General features: G+C 40.4%; 1 protein-coding gene across 6 annotated transcripts; it reads right to left on the bottom strand.

The window, feature by feature from the left end:
- Positions 1-789: 789 nt before the first annotated feature.
- LOC109637990 (SUMO specific peptidase 7) lies at positions 790-16,884 on the bottom strand. Of its 6 annotated transcripts, none has more exons than XM_020100724.2 (23): positions 16,735-16,884; positions 15,376-15,464; positions 14,881-14,946; positions 14,657-14,772; positions 13,437-13,679; positions 11,874-11,998; positions 11,354-11,460; positions 10,041-10,371; positions 9,589-9,725; positions 8,181-8,321; positions 8,053-8,086; positions 6,971-7,198; positions 5,918-6,363; positions 5,514-5,641; positions 5,025-5,141; positions 4,803-4,919; positions 4,297-4,392; positions 4,003-4,214; positions 3,821-3,867; positions 3,643-3,686; positions 2,712-2,780; positions 2,476-2,626; positions 790-2,370 (listed from the first exon to the last, which is right to left on the bottom strand). In XM_020100724.2, exons 2-23 carry the CDS (start codon positions 15,430-15,432, stop codon positions 2,233-2,235), a joined length of 3,150 nt encoding a protein of 1,049 aa, XP_019956283.2. In that variant the 5' UTR covers positions 15,433-15,464; positions 16,735-16,884; the 3' UTR covers positions 790-2,232. The 6 variants fall into 6 exon arrangements, with proteins under 6 accessions (XP_019956283.2, XP_019956284.2, XP_019956285.2 ...); XM_020100725.2 differs by having other exon boundaries at positions 16,753-16,884; XM_020100726.2 differs by lacking the exon at positions 16,735-16,884 and adding an exon at positions 15,084-15,174 and having other exon boundaries at positions 15,376-15,409.
- Positions 16,885-17,572: the final 688 nt, after the last annotated feature.

The raw sequence follows: 17,572 nt of genomic DNA, 5'->3' as shown, positions 1-17,572 counted from the left end.
TAATCTGGCTCGCAGCTGTTCCCACACACAGATCTCTGCCACCATAGAAATATACGTATAACAGCAGTGAACGTGCGTAGGTTCGACAGCTGAGGCGTCGGAGCCGAGCAGCTGAAATCCTCTCAGTATGTATATAAGTATGACAGCGGAGAGAGAGTCGCAGGCTTAAACGACCTTTGACCTCTGACCCCTTCAAATGGGGTTTATCCTGTTTTTAAAAAGGGAAATCAGCCTCCTCTTATCTTTAAGCCACTGTGGTGCGAACGTGAAGAGACAGAGAAGAAGGAAGAGAGTAATGAGAGTTAACAAACTTAAGTGTGAAAGACAATGATGGCATCATCATCATCTCAGACGATGAGTTTATAGTGTTGTTTCCTCAGAATCTGGCTTTTGACGGCAAAACATTTACAAACAGTGGAGGATGATGGGAACATGGTCAGACTTTGATGTTTATCTCATTCAAATTAAAATTCACTCATCTACTCACCGCTGTGCCGATGGAGGGTGAAATGTTTGAGTCCACAAAACACTGTTGGAGTTTCAGGGACAAACAGAGTTGCAGCCAAATCAAAAACAATTGAAGTAAATGCCGACATCTTTTAAGTCCCCTCCGTACAGACACAATTATTATTCAATCTGGGTTTTAGTTACCAATCACTGATCGTCTTGTTCTGAAAACAAAGACGGAAAAGACATCAGGGCTACGGTGAAATATTGTCCACTTGTCTCTCTCCGTCCGCAGTAAACTAGATGTTCAATGTAACTACAAAGAAAACAAAGACAAAATAATAAGAGATTTCTTCTATAACTTTTAATACAGCATCGAAACCAAACACATTTTGGAATCAGCTCCCATACATTCATCCATAAGATCTACAAAAACAGATCAAGGACTTTGTAAAAGAAAACTGCAAGATGACCGGAACTCATCTCTGTGGAGAACAGTGGAGTTGAAATGAAACTTTATGGTCATCACAGATCTTAATTAAGCAGTTACTGTTACGTGCCAGTGTATGTGCACCGCTCAACGTGTTTAACAACAGGCAATTTTATTAAAAGAAGAAGTCATTCACTTATACATTTGATGTATGAAATAAAATAGTTTGCGTGAACATAACACACATTTACAGAACATCTACAGTGAATACTGTAGCTACTAGTTTATTAGTTTCTCTTAATAGCAGCAATTAACTTGCACTCGTTAAGTTTGGTCAAAAAAAGAAGCCATATCCACGTCAGAATCAAGAACATCTCCAAACACGTTTTTAGATTTTTGTTGATTAATCAACGGGAAAATAACGAGCAGTTGTTTTGATTGTTGCTTCGTGGTTTCAGTCATTTTTTCAGGCAAAAAAAGACAAAACATTTCCCAGTTTCCGCTCATTGTTTCTTCTTCCCTTCAGTTTCTGAGACAGTCACGACAATATCTTTGGATCTAGGGCTGAACAGGTAATATGATGGCATCAACGTGGGCTTTAGTGTTCACTGGAATTTTCATAATATCGCTTAAGAAAACAGTCACTGGCAGATTAATTGATGGTGATAATCATCATTGGCTGCACACTCGTAATATTATGTCAGTTGTGTTAATACATTAATATCTTGGTTTAAGGGTAATTCAGCTGATACCATGAGTCTTAACGTGATTTCAATGTGAGGCACCGTGTGAGCGAAAGAGTCCAACAAAGGGGAAATGATGTGAGAGTGTTTGGTCAGATTCCAGTTCCTGAGGTTTCAGTGGGGAAAACCTAAAAAACGAAAACCTATATTTACACTATGGCTGCGTTTTAGATGCACGGATGCAAAACAGAGCAGAATCAGAACAATTCTAACATGAAATGTAAGTAAACTCAACTAAAAACTTGTGGACAATTCTGATGACGAACTACAAAATATAGAAAAACAGATACAAAAAAATGCCTTTTATAAAACATCTTGCAGCATAAGAACAATCAGTAAAAGGTATCGGGGTGTACAAACATTTGCATTTCTGGATATAATCGACTTTGTATTTCTGGTTGTGTGGACAGCTACGTGGTGATTGTGAATTTACTGGGGCCTTCATATTCAGTCACAGGAGCCAGTCGAAGGGTTCCAAGGGTTGTTCAAGTTTATGTGTCTAACAACTAAATCTAACCTCAAAGTAGTATCTTCAGTTCACGCTGAATTGTCCGTCGCTCAGTATGAGCAGTGATTTATAATAGCTACAGGGAATGTGACCTGCTCCTGCCTCTATCTGTTACTGTCCAGATTCTGCCATCGGTAAAGGTTAAGTACCAGGTCTCTGATTTCGTCTCGTTTCCTCCGAACCTGCTGCCGTGGGAACCATCGCTCGAGGCGTAGGGGGATATCGAAGTGAACCACAGGGTCCTAGGAGCAGAAGAAGTTTCTCACTGTGAACATGTCTTGAAATAACTTTAATTTAATAATTCTACGTGACTACGTGAGCCCCAGAAAACACAGTAAGCTCTTTACCTTCAAGAAACTCTCGACGTACTGCAGCAGGTAAAGGCCACAGTCGCTGCTGTTGTCTTGACGGGGAACTTGACAGTGTGAACCTTTCATCTGATCAGGGCCAAATTCCCTTGATGATCCACGACGGACCTCCCACTCTGACTGCAAGTACCTGAGAGACATGTATATCATCTTAAAACACACCAGTACATTAAACACACTAATACAGCTACAGGAAGTTACTCTGCCACACTTACTCCCGTAAGAGTTTGAAGACTCGCTCGTGAAGAGAGAGTTTCAGGGAATCCATGATGAGGATGCACGGCCTGCAGAGAGGAGAGGAAAATCTGTCATTCAATACTTTGCTCCTCGTTCCACATTCAAGTGTTATTCTGGGTTATTTTTCCACATGTCCAGGTTATTGTGGATACAGCTAGAAGCCAACAACACGCTCCGAATATCAGTTTCCTAAAAATGTCTCCCAAAATCCCTGGATCTGCCCCCTGATCCACATCTACACCAAAATGTAATGAGTTCCTCCCTGAACCATGAAACACACGTACACACAAGTTTTGTGGTAATCCGTGTGGTAGTTTTTGCATAATCCTGCTTACAAATAAAAAAAACAAGAAATGGACTGAAAACGAATCCTCCTTGTCGAGGTTATTAAAATTCACAACGTGTGACCAAGTTTGTACGGACGTGTGTTTTGAAATCAGTCCATGTAGTGTGTAAGTGTCCCCTGGACCTGGAGTTTTCTTCTTTAGTTTTTCTGTCGTACTTTATTGAGGACTGTGACTAGTAAATATAAAACTACACTTAAACATCAGAAGAGGCAGAAAAATATTTCCTCAAAACCTTGTTCACATTAAATATGTAAGTCTGGAGCATTTGAGTGTTGATAAATATTCCCTCTTGAGAATTGTGTTACTTCACTGTAGCCAGCAAGGTCAAATAATTATACAAAGTCTGGACAAAACATCAAAATATGCACTTTAAAAACAGTTCACCAATTTAAGAGGAATCCATTTTATTGTTACTGATGATCAACTTATCTGTGCTTTATAAAAATCCTGTAAACAGTAAACATGAACACATAATCCTGGAGGGTTCATGTTAAAATCAAGAACAGCTCTCAATAAGCAGATGGTCCCAGTTGCAGCTGATAAATAAAACTCACACACTCACCTCTTGCAAACGACCCTTTTCTGGAAGGTTTTTTCTGTGCAGCACTGAAAACAAAGACACAGTTAGACTGAGAAGATCGGGACGAACAGATAAAGGCTCAGTTGCAAAAAAAATGTCTGCCAGAGAAAAATAGAAACACATTTTTATTAATTGTGAGCACAACACTGTTGTTTCTTACCACTGGACCAGGTGGTGTGTCCTTGGTGGGTTGCTCTTTAGTGTTTTCTAAAACAAGAAAAAAACCCCACAACCTTCAGTTTTCTCAATCATCAAAATAATCACAAAATCATTTCGATAAAAATATTCACAAAAAGTGAAGGGAAGTGACAAAGAAGCTATGAGTCACTGAGCCAAACCCACCTGTCTCTGGTGCCGCGTTGTCACTGGGGTTTTCTTGAGGTGGTGTTTCTGTGTTTTCGTTTGGACTTTTCGATCTCTGAGCCTCCTCCTGATCCTGCAACTTTTCTGTATCGTCAAGGCTTTCCGCCGTCTCCGAGTCTGGACCAAGCCAGGCCTCGAATTTAGGCTCATTCAGCCCATGAAAGCAAATGACGACTAAATACCAATGAGCCCTGCACAGACAGAGCACTGTGAGACGTAATGCGACATCAACATCAACAAAGAACCTCACACATATTCACGTGTTTAACTTACTCCTGATTGACAGGGACAAACAGGAAGTCCTTTTTGAAGATGTCCACATGACGTGTCCATGTCTTCACCCGCTGGTGCCGCCTCTGCCTCTGACAGCTAACACAAAAATAAAGAAAGGGACACCAGGTTTAAACCTGTTTCACACATCCAGACAAACGCCTGTATATCTTGGAAGTTTAAATGTTATGTTGCTACTCTATAGACTTGGACCTCTCAATAAAATTAGTTTATCTTTCTAGTATTTAACATTGTACACATTTTAAGCTACAAGAGCACAAGAAGGATGCAGTAAAAATGAAATAAAGTAATTTATGTTTCATTGTCCTACAAAATATGAAGTTAAAGGGCAAATTAAACTGGTCAGATGAAATGATATGAGTTATAATTTCCGTTTTGACTCCTGGAAGTTACTTAAGACGATATATCAGAGTCGATCAGGTGGGAGACGGCCACAACTTTTGCCAGTGCAGACCGTGTAGACACCGAGCTTTGCCTGCACTACTTACGAGTCACTGGTGGCGCCTTCGCTGGCGTTGTCCCTCCGCGTCAGCTGCTTGTAGAAGAAGCTGCTGAAGATGTGAGAGCGCTCGGCCACAGCAGCAGATGCATTGTGGAGGAGGTATCTGTGTCAAGAAACACATAAACACGATTGTGTCAAAAAATGCGGTTTCATCTCCACAAATCTCACGGGGAACCAAAAGCTGTCAGTTTGAAAACGTGCTACTTACTTGAGGTAAAAATCAATGATTACATCGTTAAGGAACTGCCCGCTGTCCAAGCACTGCAGGTCTTCCATCGTAACAGTTATTCCTCCTTTTAGTGGAGGAGGAGGAAACTGGATCAACCTAAAGAGATAAAAAGAATGATTCGACTTAAAGTGACCATAGATAACAGGTGAACAGTAACAGAACCATTAGGATAAGAGCTGGGAGCTGTCAATGAATACAGACAAATTGAGAAATGCTTCTCCGTTAACGTCTGTCTTAAATACAAGACTTCCTAGTTGCCCCTGATTACAAGAGAACTCGCTTTGAAGTCGCGGTATCAGAATCCAGAGAGAATTGATTGTGGGTCAATGAATCCTTAAATCTGTTTCATTCTAATTCCCAAAAGTGAATTCTAGTGGCAGAAACGTTGCTCATTTGGGAGCCAGATGCCATCCGCTGCTGGACCTTCCTGCACGAGAAGCTGCACATCAGACAGCGTAGGTAACTTGCCTGTGGGCGAGACCCTGGTGTTTATATTTAATCCAGCTGGAGTCTGGTTTACAGTGGGACACGGAGTACAATCCTTTGGTTCGACGATGGCACAGTGTGTATACGGGGGTGGGTCCTTCCTTCTTCTTCTGCAGGAGGAAAATTTATATCATGAGAGCAAAATACACCTTGTAATCATTTACCACTGGCAGATCACATCGATGAGTGATTCCGCAGGGGACACAAAATAAATCAGATGGCAAGAAAGATGATCTACAGGCGAGGAAAGACGGACAAATATTCCTGCTATGCTCGTTGTTTTGAGATATTTCTTATTCTTTCAGAACTTTAAACACTGCTAGGAAAAACACTTAAGTATATATAATGCTTTTTTTCAGGGGTCAAAATGTTTGTTGACCATTTACCTCAGAGGGATGTTCCACTTCTTCTTTCTGATCCTCCTCAGGTTTGACTTCTGTCCCTGTGTCCTCCTCTGATGTCGTCTCCAGCTCCGGGAGCGTCTCTTTTTGCGCCTCATCCTCCGGACAGTTCTGCGGCGTGTTGTTTTCTTCTCTGTCAGAGTGTGAACCGTCTGCGTTAAGTTCAGGGACAGGGCTCCCGAGGCCCAGCAGACACAGCAGGTGTGAGTCAAGTCCAGTTTTTCTGATCAGTTCAATGCTTTCATCAAGACACAGAACAGGAGTCTGGACATCTTCCCAACCGCTGAATCTATCCGAGCCCAGGGACCCAAGAGATTGTTCATGTGTCAGACTGTTCAGACAGTCGATGTCCAGGAGGGAGCGTAATAAAGCGCCCTCCATTCCTTCTAGAGGATCTCTCAGCGTCAGCAGAATAAAGGGGCTGGCTGTGCCTATTAAAGTAAAAAGAGATTTACATTTAGTAAAGGGTGACATATCAAACAATACTGAAAATCTGTTCAGAACTATCAGGAGAGAAACCTGTGACATTTGTAAACTTGAACCACAAAAATCAAATCAGTCTTGGAGCCCATCAGCTATCGCCTGACATATTTTGGGACATTCATTGTAGACAGTGGATATAAGGGCCAAGTCTTCCGCTCGCTGTCTGAGTAGTTTCTTTAATCACACAGGTTGAAAGTTTCAGTGATACTTTCTGGTGTTTAAGGTCTTGACAACATTTTGGCTAATCTCTGTCAGCAGCTATCTGTATTTGAGTTTAGATAAATAAAAAACTGATAGGGTCTACACAGATTGTTTACCTGCGGACAACCAAAGCCTGTTCAAGTGTGATTGATCAAAACTAGAAACGGAAACTAGACGAAATCTTGTCCCTCGCCGACAGATTCTGCTTATTCTCAAGCAGAATGTGTTTATAGACATTAGCTACTCAGTAACATACAACCTTTCACAAAATGTAAAGGCAATTACAATGCGACTAAAGGAGACCACTCGAGGTGCCGACATGTCTTGACACTTAGATCGTTCCAGTAAACTCACCAGTGTCTGTGTTTCCATCTTGTTCAACACACAGTTTCCTGAGGTCACGCTGTATTTCAGCTGCAGCAGTTTCTGACACACAAAACACGAGGACAGCAGCAGGGGAAGGATCCTCATCACTGTCAAAGTAAATCGCACGCATTTCCATTTCCTGCTCCTCCCAGACACTGTACCTCCTCAGAACTTTGCGGTCTAACGTTAACATCAGCTCCACCTGTTCAGTAGAGTCTGAGGAGAGGTGGAGAGCAGGTTAGCTTCACAGCGTTGGTACCAGAAGATCAATGTTACATCTTTATGTTAAGCACACTCAAAATAATGCCTCACACATACAACAGGTATACAACTCGCATGTTCCTCTCACCAGCAGTAAAAGTATTCTTACAAAACTCTTGCAACCAAACAAAGTCAGTCCTGTTGTACATTAAGTTATTAGGATTTATCCTCTGGGGACCTGGAATATCTGTAGGAAATTTAACAGCAATCCATCCAACAGTTGTCAATGTCAACCTAGTGTTTGTACTTGAGGTAAAGTCATTAAAACTCCTCCTTTGGGAATGTGAACATCTGTACAAAACGTTAATGGTAACCCATCTATTAGAGATATTCTGATGTGGCCCAAAGAGATGAAATGACCAAACAACACTAGCATTCTGCAGAGCTGATGAATGTAGGTAAAAATAAATATATAAGTGCAAACTTATTCTTGTCGTCGAGGCCAAAGTATTCAATATTTTGTCATTTAACATTGTTCAGTCTTGAATTGTTCTTACACACATGGAGCACCTAAGGTCGGAGAAGGAGAGATTTCACAGGCTTAGAGGTGAAAGTGCACAACGGCCTTGAGGGTCTAATCCAAGAAAACACACTCACAGTCACACTAACACTCACACACCCTCTTTACTCTCTGAAATAGACCACTAAGCTGGGGGAGGATGTTGTGCAGACAGCATGACCAAAACAAGATGAGACGGGTTCCTCTTGGACGCGGGTTTATACGATCCAGACCAAAGGTCAAAGTCGGGTCATGGCCTCTTTAAAAACATTGTGATTATACTTGAGTGTTGAGGAAATGTCCACATTACCTTTCAGAGGGATGATGATTGTACGGTCTGCCATCTGTGAAAGGAGAGGATAAAAACATGTTGCACTTCATGTCCTGAAAGGATGATATGAATTCAGCAAAATGCATAGATTTGTTCAGTCAGGTTACCATGATGTTGCCATTTGCTTTCGCTTGGTAAACTCCACAGTGGAGGGTGGAGAAGGATATGCTCATGCAGGTGTGGTCGATGCTGGGGGTGGGAGAAAGTGCCACCGTAACAGGATGCTCTTCTACAACTACACGCAGCACCTATGGTACACAAGCAGTTTGAAATGGTAAGACGTTTATCACCCGGTCAAACAGACAATAACCTGGGAGTAAGGTCAAGCCTCGTGGTTTGGGAGGATATTTGTCCAAAGTCACTTCAGTGCTCGCACAACCACTATGTGTAGGAACTGGTCATTTCTAACTTTGGTGCCATCAAGTGGCAGCACACAGAAAAACATGGTTGACGTCGATGAACGCTGCTGCTTTTTTTCACGTATCTTGTGATGAAAACATCTGACGACCAAACCCTCTTAAGAAAATCTTGTTATAACCACAAAACTTCATCATTATAGCAAGAACAACTTTTCCTACCCTGAAAACATAAAAGCAGTAAAACAAACTGAATCACTTTTTCAGACGACATTTTCCTTTAGCAATGAAGCATTACAAGGGTTTATCATTAGTAAGAGGACTCTTCTGTAGCACTTTGTCAAATCCTGTCAGCGAGAAACTGAACTGAAGACACATTTGTGTTTTTTCCAAGCAGCAGCTTCTTCTATCATCCTTTCTCCATATGTCTGATCTTAATTCATCAGTGTCCCTGTAGTTACAGTGTAGGATTATTTTGTTTCTCAAATGTGATGCAATGTAGTTGGGTCAGGATGTCCAAATGTATTGATATACTGCCTAAAAACTTGTATTTTCTTAAACAGCCATTTTTACAACTGAAACTGAGCTGGGGCTGAAATGTGGGGCACAGCATCGTCATGCATCCTGTCGTTAACTTTTTTCATTCATCTTCTGGAGTTCGTAACCAACAGTAACATGCTGCTAAAACTAGATGAGTGAATCTGTTGAGAATCAAATGAATTTTCCTTTCACGATATTCTATATATTCATTATTTGTACTCTTTGTATTTACAATATATAGGATCTTTCTCTTAAGTAACTCATGCCTGGTTTAACCTTGACATTATCTAAGTGGCTGTTACACAGGCAAAGCATTCTCATTTGTTACAGTCAATTAGCGAGTGGTAAACAGGATCCCCTGTGGTGAAGTAAAACCTCGGGCATCCCCAAGATGTCTCAATAAAACCCTTTGTGATGTCATGTTAATCTGGGCAATAACTGAGCTTAGTTAAAAAAACCTGTGCAAGGTTGTTTTTTTACAAAAAAGAAAGGCAGATTCTGTTTCCATCAGAATTACAACCTGCACATTAAAAAACTAGATTTGTATTCTCCAGTTTATTTTATGAAATGTGTGGATGTAGATAAAATACTGTTCGACAAAGAGACATATTCTGCCAACCTGCAGGTCCTGTAAGTCACAATCATCTTGTCTGATCACAGCCTCCTGAAGCAGATGTTCCTGTATAACTGTGTGGATCGGTGGGCTGCAGTGCGGCGGAACGTCACCGCTCTCCTCATCATCACTGGACAGCACAACTGAAAAAAAGCATGAAGAAAAGAATGAGTGGGATTTTTACTTAGAAATCATGCTTTTTAAAAAATAAAAAAAGTAGTCCCAAGCACATTAATGCGCTTATGTGACACAGCACGAGGGGGGTGTAATGTGCTTTGTAGGGGAGCACGGGTGGTACTAATCCTCAAAAAGACAATTTGGAAGTTTTAAAAAGAGGAATCACAGCTGCTAATGCGATGAAGGACACACACATACACGTACAAAAGACAAACTAAAAGATGCTTGTAAACAATAAAAAGTTCAGGTTTAGAGGAGGAGCTAGCTTCACACTGACTCACTTGGGTCAGTAGGGCTGCTTGTCTTGGTTGTGCGGTCTTGGCTGGAATCTCGATGTCTTTGGGTGTCGATCATGTCCCCGGCCTCCAAATTAGGGGCAATGATCGGGAACAGAACTTCTCTTCCATCATCCCCTCCCACAGTGAACTGTACAATGGTACGGTCCGCGTTCTCAGGATCTCCATCTTCTTCACTCTCTTCCACACCAACATCAGCTGGGCCTGGTGCTCCGTCTCTTCCATCTTCTCCATTCAGACGAAGAACGCTCTTGCGGTGCCTTTTGGGGCTCACTGTTCCATAGCGCAGGGGCCCTGAAATGTTTCTTTTTCTCTTCTATCGGGACAGCACAGAATGCAATGTGTCGTTTTGGTTGTGTATTCACCAGACAAGTCATGCAGATACAGAACATTCTGAATAACCATTGTTTATGTTTAGGTACGAGCGGAGGGAAGACTTTCAAAATAAAGATCTTTAAAAATATGTATGTAAAATAGGTACTGTTGTAAAACTTGGTAACCTGCTAAAATGCTAAATCTGGTCATAAGAAAAATAATCTTCTGATGAGTATTGTTTCAATCTGCACTGTTATGTTCATTGCACCCCTGGAGAACAGCTGTGAATGCTACAGTCCCACAGGCTGTATATAACAAAGGACAACATGGCAGCTCCCCAAAAGTGAAGCCAAAATGTCTTGATCACCACCCGGTGGCCGGCTGCAGTATCGTTCATAAAACAACACTTTTGTATCAGATATTTTAGCTTCATCTCTCAATAGTGGGAGGAAGTGGAGACCCATCGTCCAACTTTATATCTGTTGGCTCATATAACTCTATATCTCTTTATATATACAGTCAATGGACAGTACTGATATCAAGGAACAAGACGGATCTCAGTTCTCTCACAGGTGATTTAATGTCTATTTAATATATATCACCCAAACTTAGATATTTTCTCACCACTGAAAGAGATTTCTGTTGTTGTTGTGTTTATAAGGCCAAGCATAGACTGATTAATATCTGTGGATTTTTTGTTTATTGGCTGGATGTAAAACATTTTGCAGTAAGTCCATGTTTTTATACATTTATTTGGATTGAACGAAAGCTGCTGCTGCTTATCATCAGTGTGATGGTTCTAGTTTCAGGCTTGTCCAATATGAGAGTATTATGGAAATGACTCAAGGGCTCATTCAAATCATGAGGCTGAAAATTTGGTACCATGTTTGCATGACAGGGGCTTTTCTTTACTGCCTTCTCTGTGAATGGGTTGGTTTGGTTTAATTCTTGGTGAGTTTTAAAGCCTTGTCTACAGGACCCACCAGAACTTCTTTATCCGGATCAGTCCACTTCTCCTTGATGATATTTGGCGAAAACTCATCACATCTTGTACTCTCTGCAGGCTCCCAGCTCACCGACAACCCACAATCTACATCAGACACAGAAACAATAATCAGCCTCTCAGGCTGAAATAAACATGTATGTGACAACTAACACAAAGAGATTTTCTCTCCTCATAGTAAAAATGTGGCTTAATTATGAACTCTGTACATTTGGCTGTGTTTTGTTTAGAACAACTTTAAAGTGCAGCATTTGTTTGTTCAGTCTGGAGGTAAGGTCAGGATAGTCAATACACTTCTCTGACTGGGAGAAGCCTTCAGGGACAGTTGAGAGAACAGCAAGGTCGGGGAAGAGTGGAAAAAAAGATGGGTGGTGCTTTCCAGGGAGTTGGACCGATAATCGATTGAAGGCTAAAACCAACACCGACAGAATAACTGTGTGAAGTGGTGGTTAGCATCACATAAATATGCAGGATTCTTAATTCTTTATGGGTTTACTCACCTACGACTTCAGCAAATGTGTAGCTTTCTCCGTTGCTCTTGCCTATTATCTCCTCCTCGATATCTTTGTTTTCTTCTTTGTCCTCTTCAGAATCAATATTCTGTGACCTTCTCCTGAGTCCTGACCTGAAGAAAAATAACACCATGTTCTGATTATGCTGCACACATTATTCTCATTTTCACAAAGCCCAGATGAAGCGGTGTAAAATGTAATTGCCAGGACCTTTATTTACAAAGACTGTAATTAATCACAAGACATCCAAGATAAAACACAAATACAGAAAAAAAACAAAAGCAGAAATATATTTGAACCAGAACCTCGAGCTGTGAAATCCTTCTGTGCGGTATTGTTCCAAATAAAATCAAGTTTTCTGCCTGGAAAATACAGAGAGCCAAGGATGCAGCTGGCCGAGCCAAACACCATTAAAATGTCATTTCTGCTTAAACGAACAAAAAACCAGCAGATGAAATGGCTTTAATAAAAAAAGCCTCCTCCTGCTATTGTGGCTAGTTTTGTTCATTATTCATCAACCACCTACCTCACTATCCCCACTTTTGAAGTTTAGTCTGGTTCTTGAGCAAATATCAGAATCATACGTCAGACAAGAGACGGACTAAAATGAAAATAATTTGAATGAGCTGACAAGCTTTTTGTGGAAGTAGAGTCCATTTTCTGACTCATTATTCATAGTCAGGAGTTTATGACTCTGCGTCTCCCTTTGTCTTCTGAAGTTGTCCATCAATTGGATTATTATTATCATTACTGTAGAGCTGCTGGAGGCCCTCTGAAATAAAGCTGTGCAGGATCCACAGGTGGAACCGACAGCCACTTGACAGCCTGGAGCCAAGAAAGTCTTGATGCCATTTAGCTATAATACTAAAGATGTCCCTGAGCTTCGTAAACATTAAAAAATTACAATATTTAAAAAAAAAAGAGAGATGTAATAAAGGTGCCATGATTAGAAAACTCATTAACTGTTTTAGTATTGTGGTCGTGATATCTTTAGGTTTCAAAAAGTTAAATTAAAAAACATGACACATTATCTCAACAACTACAGACCAGGGTGTTTGTAGACAGTTCCACAGTCTGGTCTTTGCCTTGTTTGTAATTATGTCTGTATTGTTGACAAAGAACTACAACACACAGAGACATTACAAAACAATGCTCTTCAAAAAAACAGCAACATTTTATTGAATTTTGGACTTTATAAGACAGAAACTCAGGAGGAGAATACAGAAGGGACGGTTATATACCACCTAAATCTATAGCTCCCCCTGGCTTTACAGCGTTTTTAAATGATTTTCAGCTCATTGTTTTAACTGTCTGGTCTGTAACCACTCACTGTTCACAAAAGATTCCGCACCAAACAGCAGACAGGTGGCATCAGTGTATGAAGTTGTTAAAGAGCCAGATATTTCCCTCATGAGTTGGCAGAGATGAAGACATAAAAAGAGACCGAATATTGGACAACACAACTCAATGAAGTCACAGTTTCAGCTACAAAATAATCCAAGCTGGTAAGAAAATGCAACTTAAACTGTTCCTTTCACAGTGTCTTCCTACCTTTGAGAGGGTGAGGAGGACGTCTGGCTGTGTTTATACGATACACAGTTTCTCTTTTCCTCTCCATGATTGGACCTCAGTTCTCTGCAGACCCCAGGATCCTCTTTACACCGATCTCTCCCCTTCAACGTACTTGACATTTGTCCTCTATTTCCTGGGGTATAACTCTGTTTTATTTTTTCCATGTAAGTCTTGCCAACATCTGTCTTGAGGACATCTGTCAGGACGAGACAGGGTTTCCTCCTGCAGGGCGAAATAGAAAAACATTTATTCACAGCTGTCTTAAAGCAGCGACTCCGTCTTCTCTGCAACATGGTGTCCCATCAAAGTATTCTGTCTTACCATTGCAGGTCAGTGTTTGTGTCTTACAGCTGATAAACAGGGAGGGGTCAACTACTGTAGATAAGCCGCGTGTGCAGTCATGATAAGCTTGGCCTTGAGTCAGAGAGCTTATAAGCAATGTTTAATTTTAGAGATAAAGTGTTTGCCATATTATTAAATGGCAAGTGTAAGGTGCTGTGCTCCCGTCCGAGGAATGTGCAAAGCAAAAGCCCAAAATTCCTGACGAGGACTGATTTTATTTTGACAGTTGACCGGGCCAACAAAGGGACAGGATTTCTCCCAGTAGGAGACAGACAGAAGGGACAGCTCTCCAATGAAGCAACCCACGCAAAACATTACATTAAAGGCCTTTTATGTTATTATAAGAAATGTAAAAAATGTATGCTGTGTGCAAAATGAATACTGGATACATTAGCACAGCATGTATTACATTACAGTACGAACATTGCATTTAGCTGACGCTTTCATCCAAAGCAATTTACAATCAGTAATCTGTATCTGATAATCTTAAAAGATAAAGCAATGGGTGTTTTACGTTTGCCTTTCAGAAAAAAGAAAATCTTGAGTTGCCATATGTCAGAGTAAGAGAGAACTTAAGAAGATGATAAACTTTTTTACTCAGTCATGTGATTTAGCTGAGGGATAATCGAAGAAATAATTTTTCTTGATCTTCAGGGGGAGCACCCCATCTTGTGAAAGTTTAGGAAACTGCAATGTGTTACACAGGAAGAACCACTGATTGAACTCACAGCCCAGTTTACTGTAAACAACATAACACTATGGTGAGTTTCAGCTGATGGACAGATAGATATTTCAGTCTGCAATCAATAGTCTAGAACAGCTTGAATCTCAAAACTCTCTGGTCAGCAATCACTTACGTGGCCATTTGTTGAGTCACCATAGTTTCATGGTTGTGATCCAGCAGTGTGGATCCATTTTTATGCTCTGAATCACGATGTCTGAGTTTACTACCTGCAAATGCTGTCCAGGAAACCTGCCGAAAGGAAGGTAAACTGTGTGAGCCTGACTAATCCAGGATAGCCACATTATTAGCATAACATTTGTTAATGTGCTCAGACACAGAGCAAAAATGTTGCTGTACCTGTCTGTCTAACTTCCCACACTCTGATGAAAGACAGATCGTGGATATTTTTAGTGGGCTTTCCATCTAAAATTCACAGTCGGGTTAGTTATCGTGCACAAGATGTACGAAATTAATGTAATTGTTTCAATGTGCAACCACAGCCAGTGCAAATGTACAAAGATTGCTTTTTTTTATTTGCAATCTATTATGTTGATTATTACCATGTTTAGCAAGCATGTGCATGAAGCATGAAGCTGTTTATCCAAACTGGAAAAACTGTGCTTCCAGTGGTGGTGGACTAAAATATAGCAGCTAGAATTGAAATAATGGTCAGTTAATTTTAAATCATAAGACACATAATTGGTCAAACAATGGATGCAACTTATGCACATTATTATACACATTATCTTAGCAAAAAAAGATGCAATTCATGCAGCAAACTAAAAGCTCTCTAGTTGCCATATGCATGCCATAAATACTGGATATTTCAAAAAGAATATCGGTCACAAATACCAAGTTATCCTTGTCAACACTAAATGGAATACTCAAGGCTCTTCTTTGATCCATCATGGTCCACGATGTGGTAAGGCACAGCAAGAACACTGCAAGACACACAAAGTCAAAGGTCATGAGCCTCCAAAACTGTATGGCATGAAATATAGAGAAAAATCAATTATCTAAGCAACAACATAGGTACAACATTTCAGTAGGTGGCTCAACCAACATGGACATAGATAACATGTGAGAGGAAGACTCCATAAATCTTTTGTATTCATTTACTACTCCAAAAATTACTCCAAAAAATGATAAATTAATCTTATTAATGACAATGAGCTAGGCTTTGCTCAATGGCTAAAAACACATACAGGAAATCAAACCTTCGTTCAATGTAACAACAGTATGGTGTTTTAAATCTTATCCATCGTGCGGTGCAGTAACTGATCTGTGCCACGTTTGTTTTGCATCATGACAACAATCTAAAATAAAGAACTAACATCAGAGAAACAGAAAGCTGAGGAATCATTCCAAGATGCTTGGAAAAACCTACAGCCAAGTGCTGAGAAATGCTTTGTGCAAGTGTAATTAGCAGCATTGGTGCTGTTTTAAAGTTGTTGATGGGAGTTTTTCCTGTTTGCTGCACTTTGTGAGAATTGATGGATAAAAACAGTTCGTTTCAGCGTATTTGAAATGATCTCAACTTTACTTTAAGTGCCTCAAACCTTTGCACTGTCCTACATACACTTATACATATTTCAAAGTAAGCTAAGCATTTCCTATGCTGCATCTACCACCACGGAGAGATCAGATCACGTGAAACTAAGCTCTGTTGTTTTGACACCGATCAGACAATGCAAACTAAATCTAAAAGTACCAGCTTGTAGTTCACCAGGCGTTTCCCGAACTAGCAGATTACCTTTGTCAAATGACGCTGGTGTTTATGTTGCACTGAAACACGCTACGTGTACCACACAGATCATGATTATTGACCCACTGTAACAACTAACCACGTGTTTCTAAAGTGTTTACTACAGGTGCTCGTGCACAAACTGTAAACTGTTTATTTATCAGGGAAAATGTTCATTAATCAACTGCAAAACGACAGTATGTGAGCCAGAGTTAGCTCGAAAGGCTAATTTCCATCTGTCGTCCGTGCCCAGCTTTTAAAACCTAAAATAAAAATAAAAAAAGACTCGTTCGAGTCAATATATACAGACTCATATTCAGGTCCAATGCAAATAAGACGAAGCACAACAAGTAAACCCCACAAAGACAAACCTGCAGCAGATTAGCTAGTTCATGTCAACACCGCTAACCATGATGGTGCTGCTTTATCTATTGTGTTAGCTTAAACCAGTGAGAGCTAACACTCACCATGTGTCGGGGCTTCACCTTGTTCTACAGCCTATATCGTGAAACGCACTTAAATCCTCAGGAACGTGTTCATCATCGTCCACCAGCAGCTTCCACTGCTTCTGACTTTGTTCTCAACAGGCGACTCAGTATTACTTGGCAACATCCGGTGTGCGCAGGAAGTACTTCAGAAAAACAACCCGGAGGTGGCGGAGGCCTTTTCTCAAACAGAACATTCACTCTCTCACTGCAAACTTCCACTGCGGCTGTGAAACCTTATTTACTGCCAGTAGGATTTATTGTTCTATTATTTGTATTATAGTGGAGTAGAATTGTGAAGTAAAACCCCGGAACAGCAAGCGCGTACTACATGCAACACCCGAGCCATGTTCGTCAAGAAACAAGCTCTTTGATATTATATAGTTCCGCCCGTGCCAACGTGAACTCATAAACTGCTGAATCTGAGGTAGACGGTTAATGTGTCATATATTTATTAACTTATTAAATGTACGTTGCATTTAGGATTACATTTACACTTCTATAGTCTAGATAACTGTATAAATGTCTTTTGGTTGTTCTATGTTTTTATGTCTCTATCCTAATGCCGTTCTGCTGCTGTAATGTTGAAATGTGTGTGGGATGAATAAAGTCTATATTATATTATCTTATCATTTTAAATTTACAGGAATTGTTGTGATTACCAAAAAACTTTAATGGTCCATCCAAGATATTTACAAAAAAGAAGAGTAACAAGGCTTGATTTTATTTGCGAGTAGCTTTGGTGAAGAAAAGTTTGGATGCTTCTGTTTATTTGTACGCCAGGGAGAGGGAAGTTCATCCTGAAACTTGCTGATTGTGC

Source organism: Paralichthys olivaceus, chromosome 10, assembly GCF_024713975.1.
Source record: "Paralichthys olivaceus isolate ysfri-2021 chromosome 10, ASM2471397v2, whole genome shotgun sequence".
In the NCBI taxonomy this organism is placed as follows: Eukaryota; Metazoa; Chordata; class Actinopteri; order Pleuronectiformes; family Paralichthyidae; genus Paralichthys; species Paralichthys olivaceus.
This window is presented reverse-complemented; position numbering and strand designations above follow the sequence as displayed.

Coding starts and splice junctions, on each gene's coding strand:
- LOC109637990 (XM_020100724.2), bottom strand. CDS start 15,432: ATGATGGATCAAAGAAGAGCCTTGAGTATTCCATTTAGTGTTGACAAG. Junction 4,393..4,802: donor GAAGGCGCCACCAGTGACTC/GTAAGTAGTGCA, acceptor TTTTTGTGTTAG/CTGTCAGAGGCAGAGGCGGC. Junction 3,687..3,820: donor ACACACCACCTGGTCCAGTG/GTAAGAAACAAC, acceptor CTTTGTTTTCAG/TGCTGCACAGAAAAAACCTT.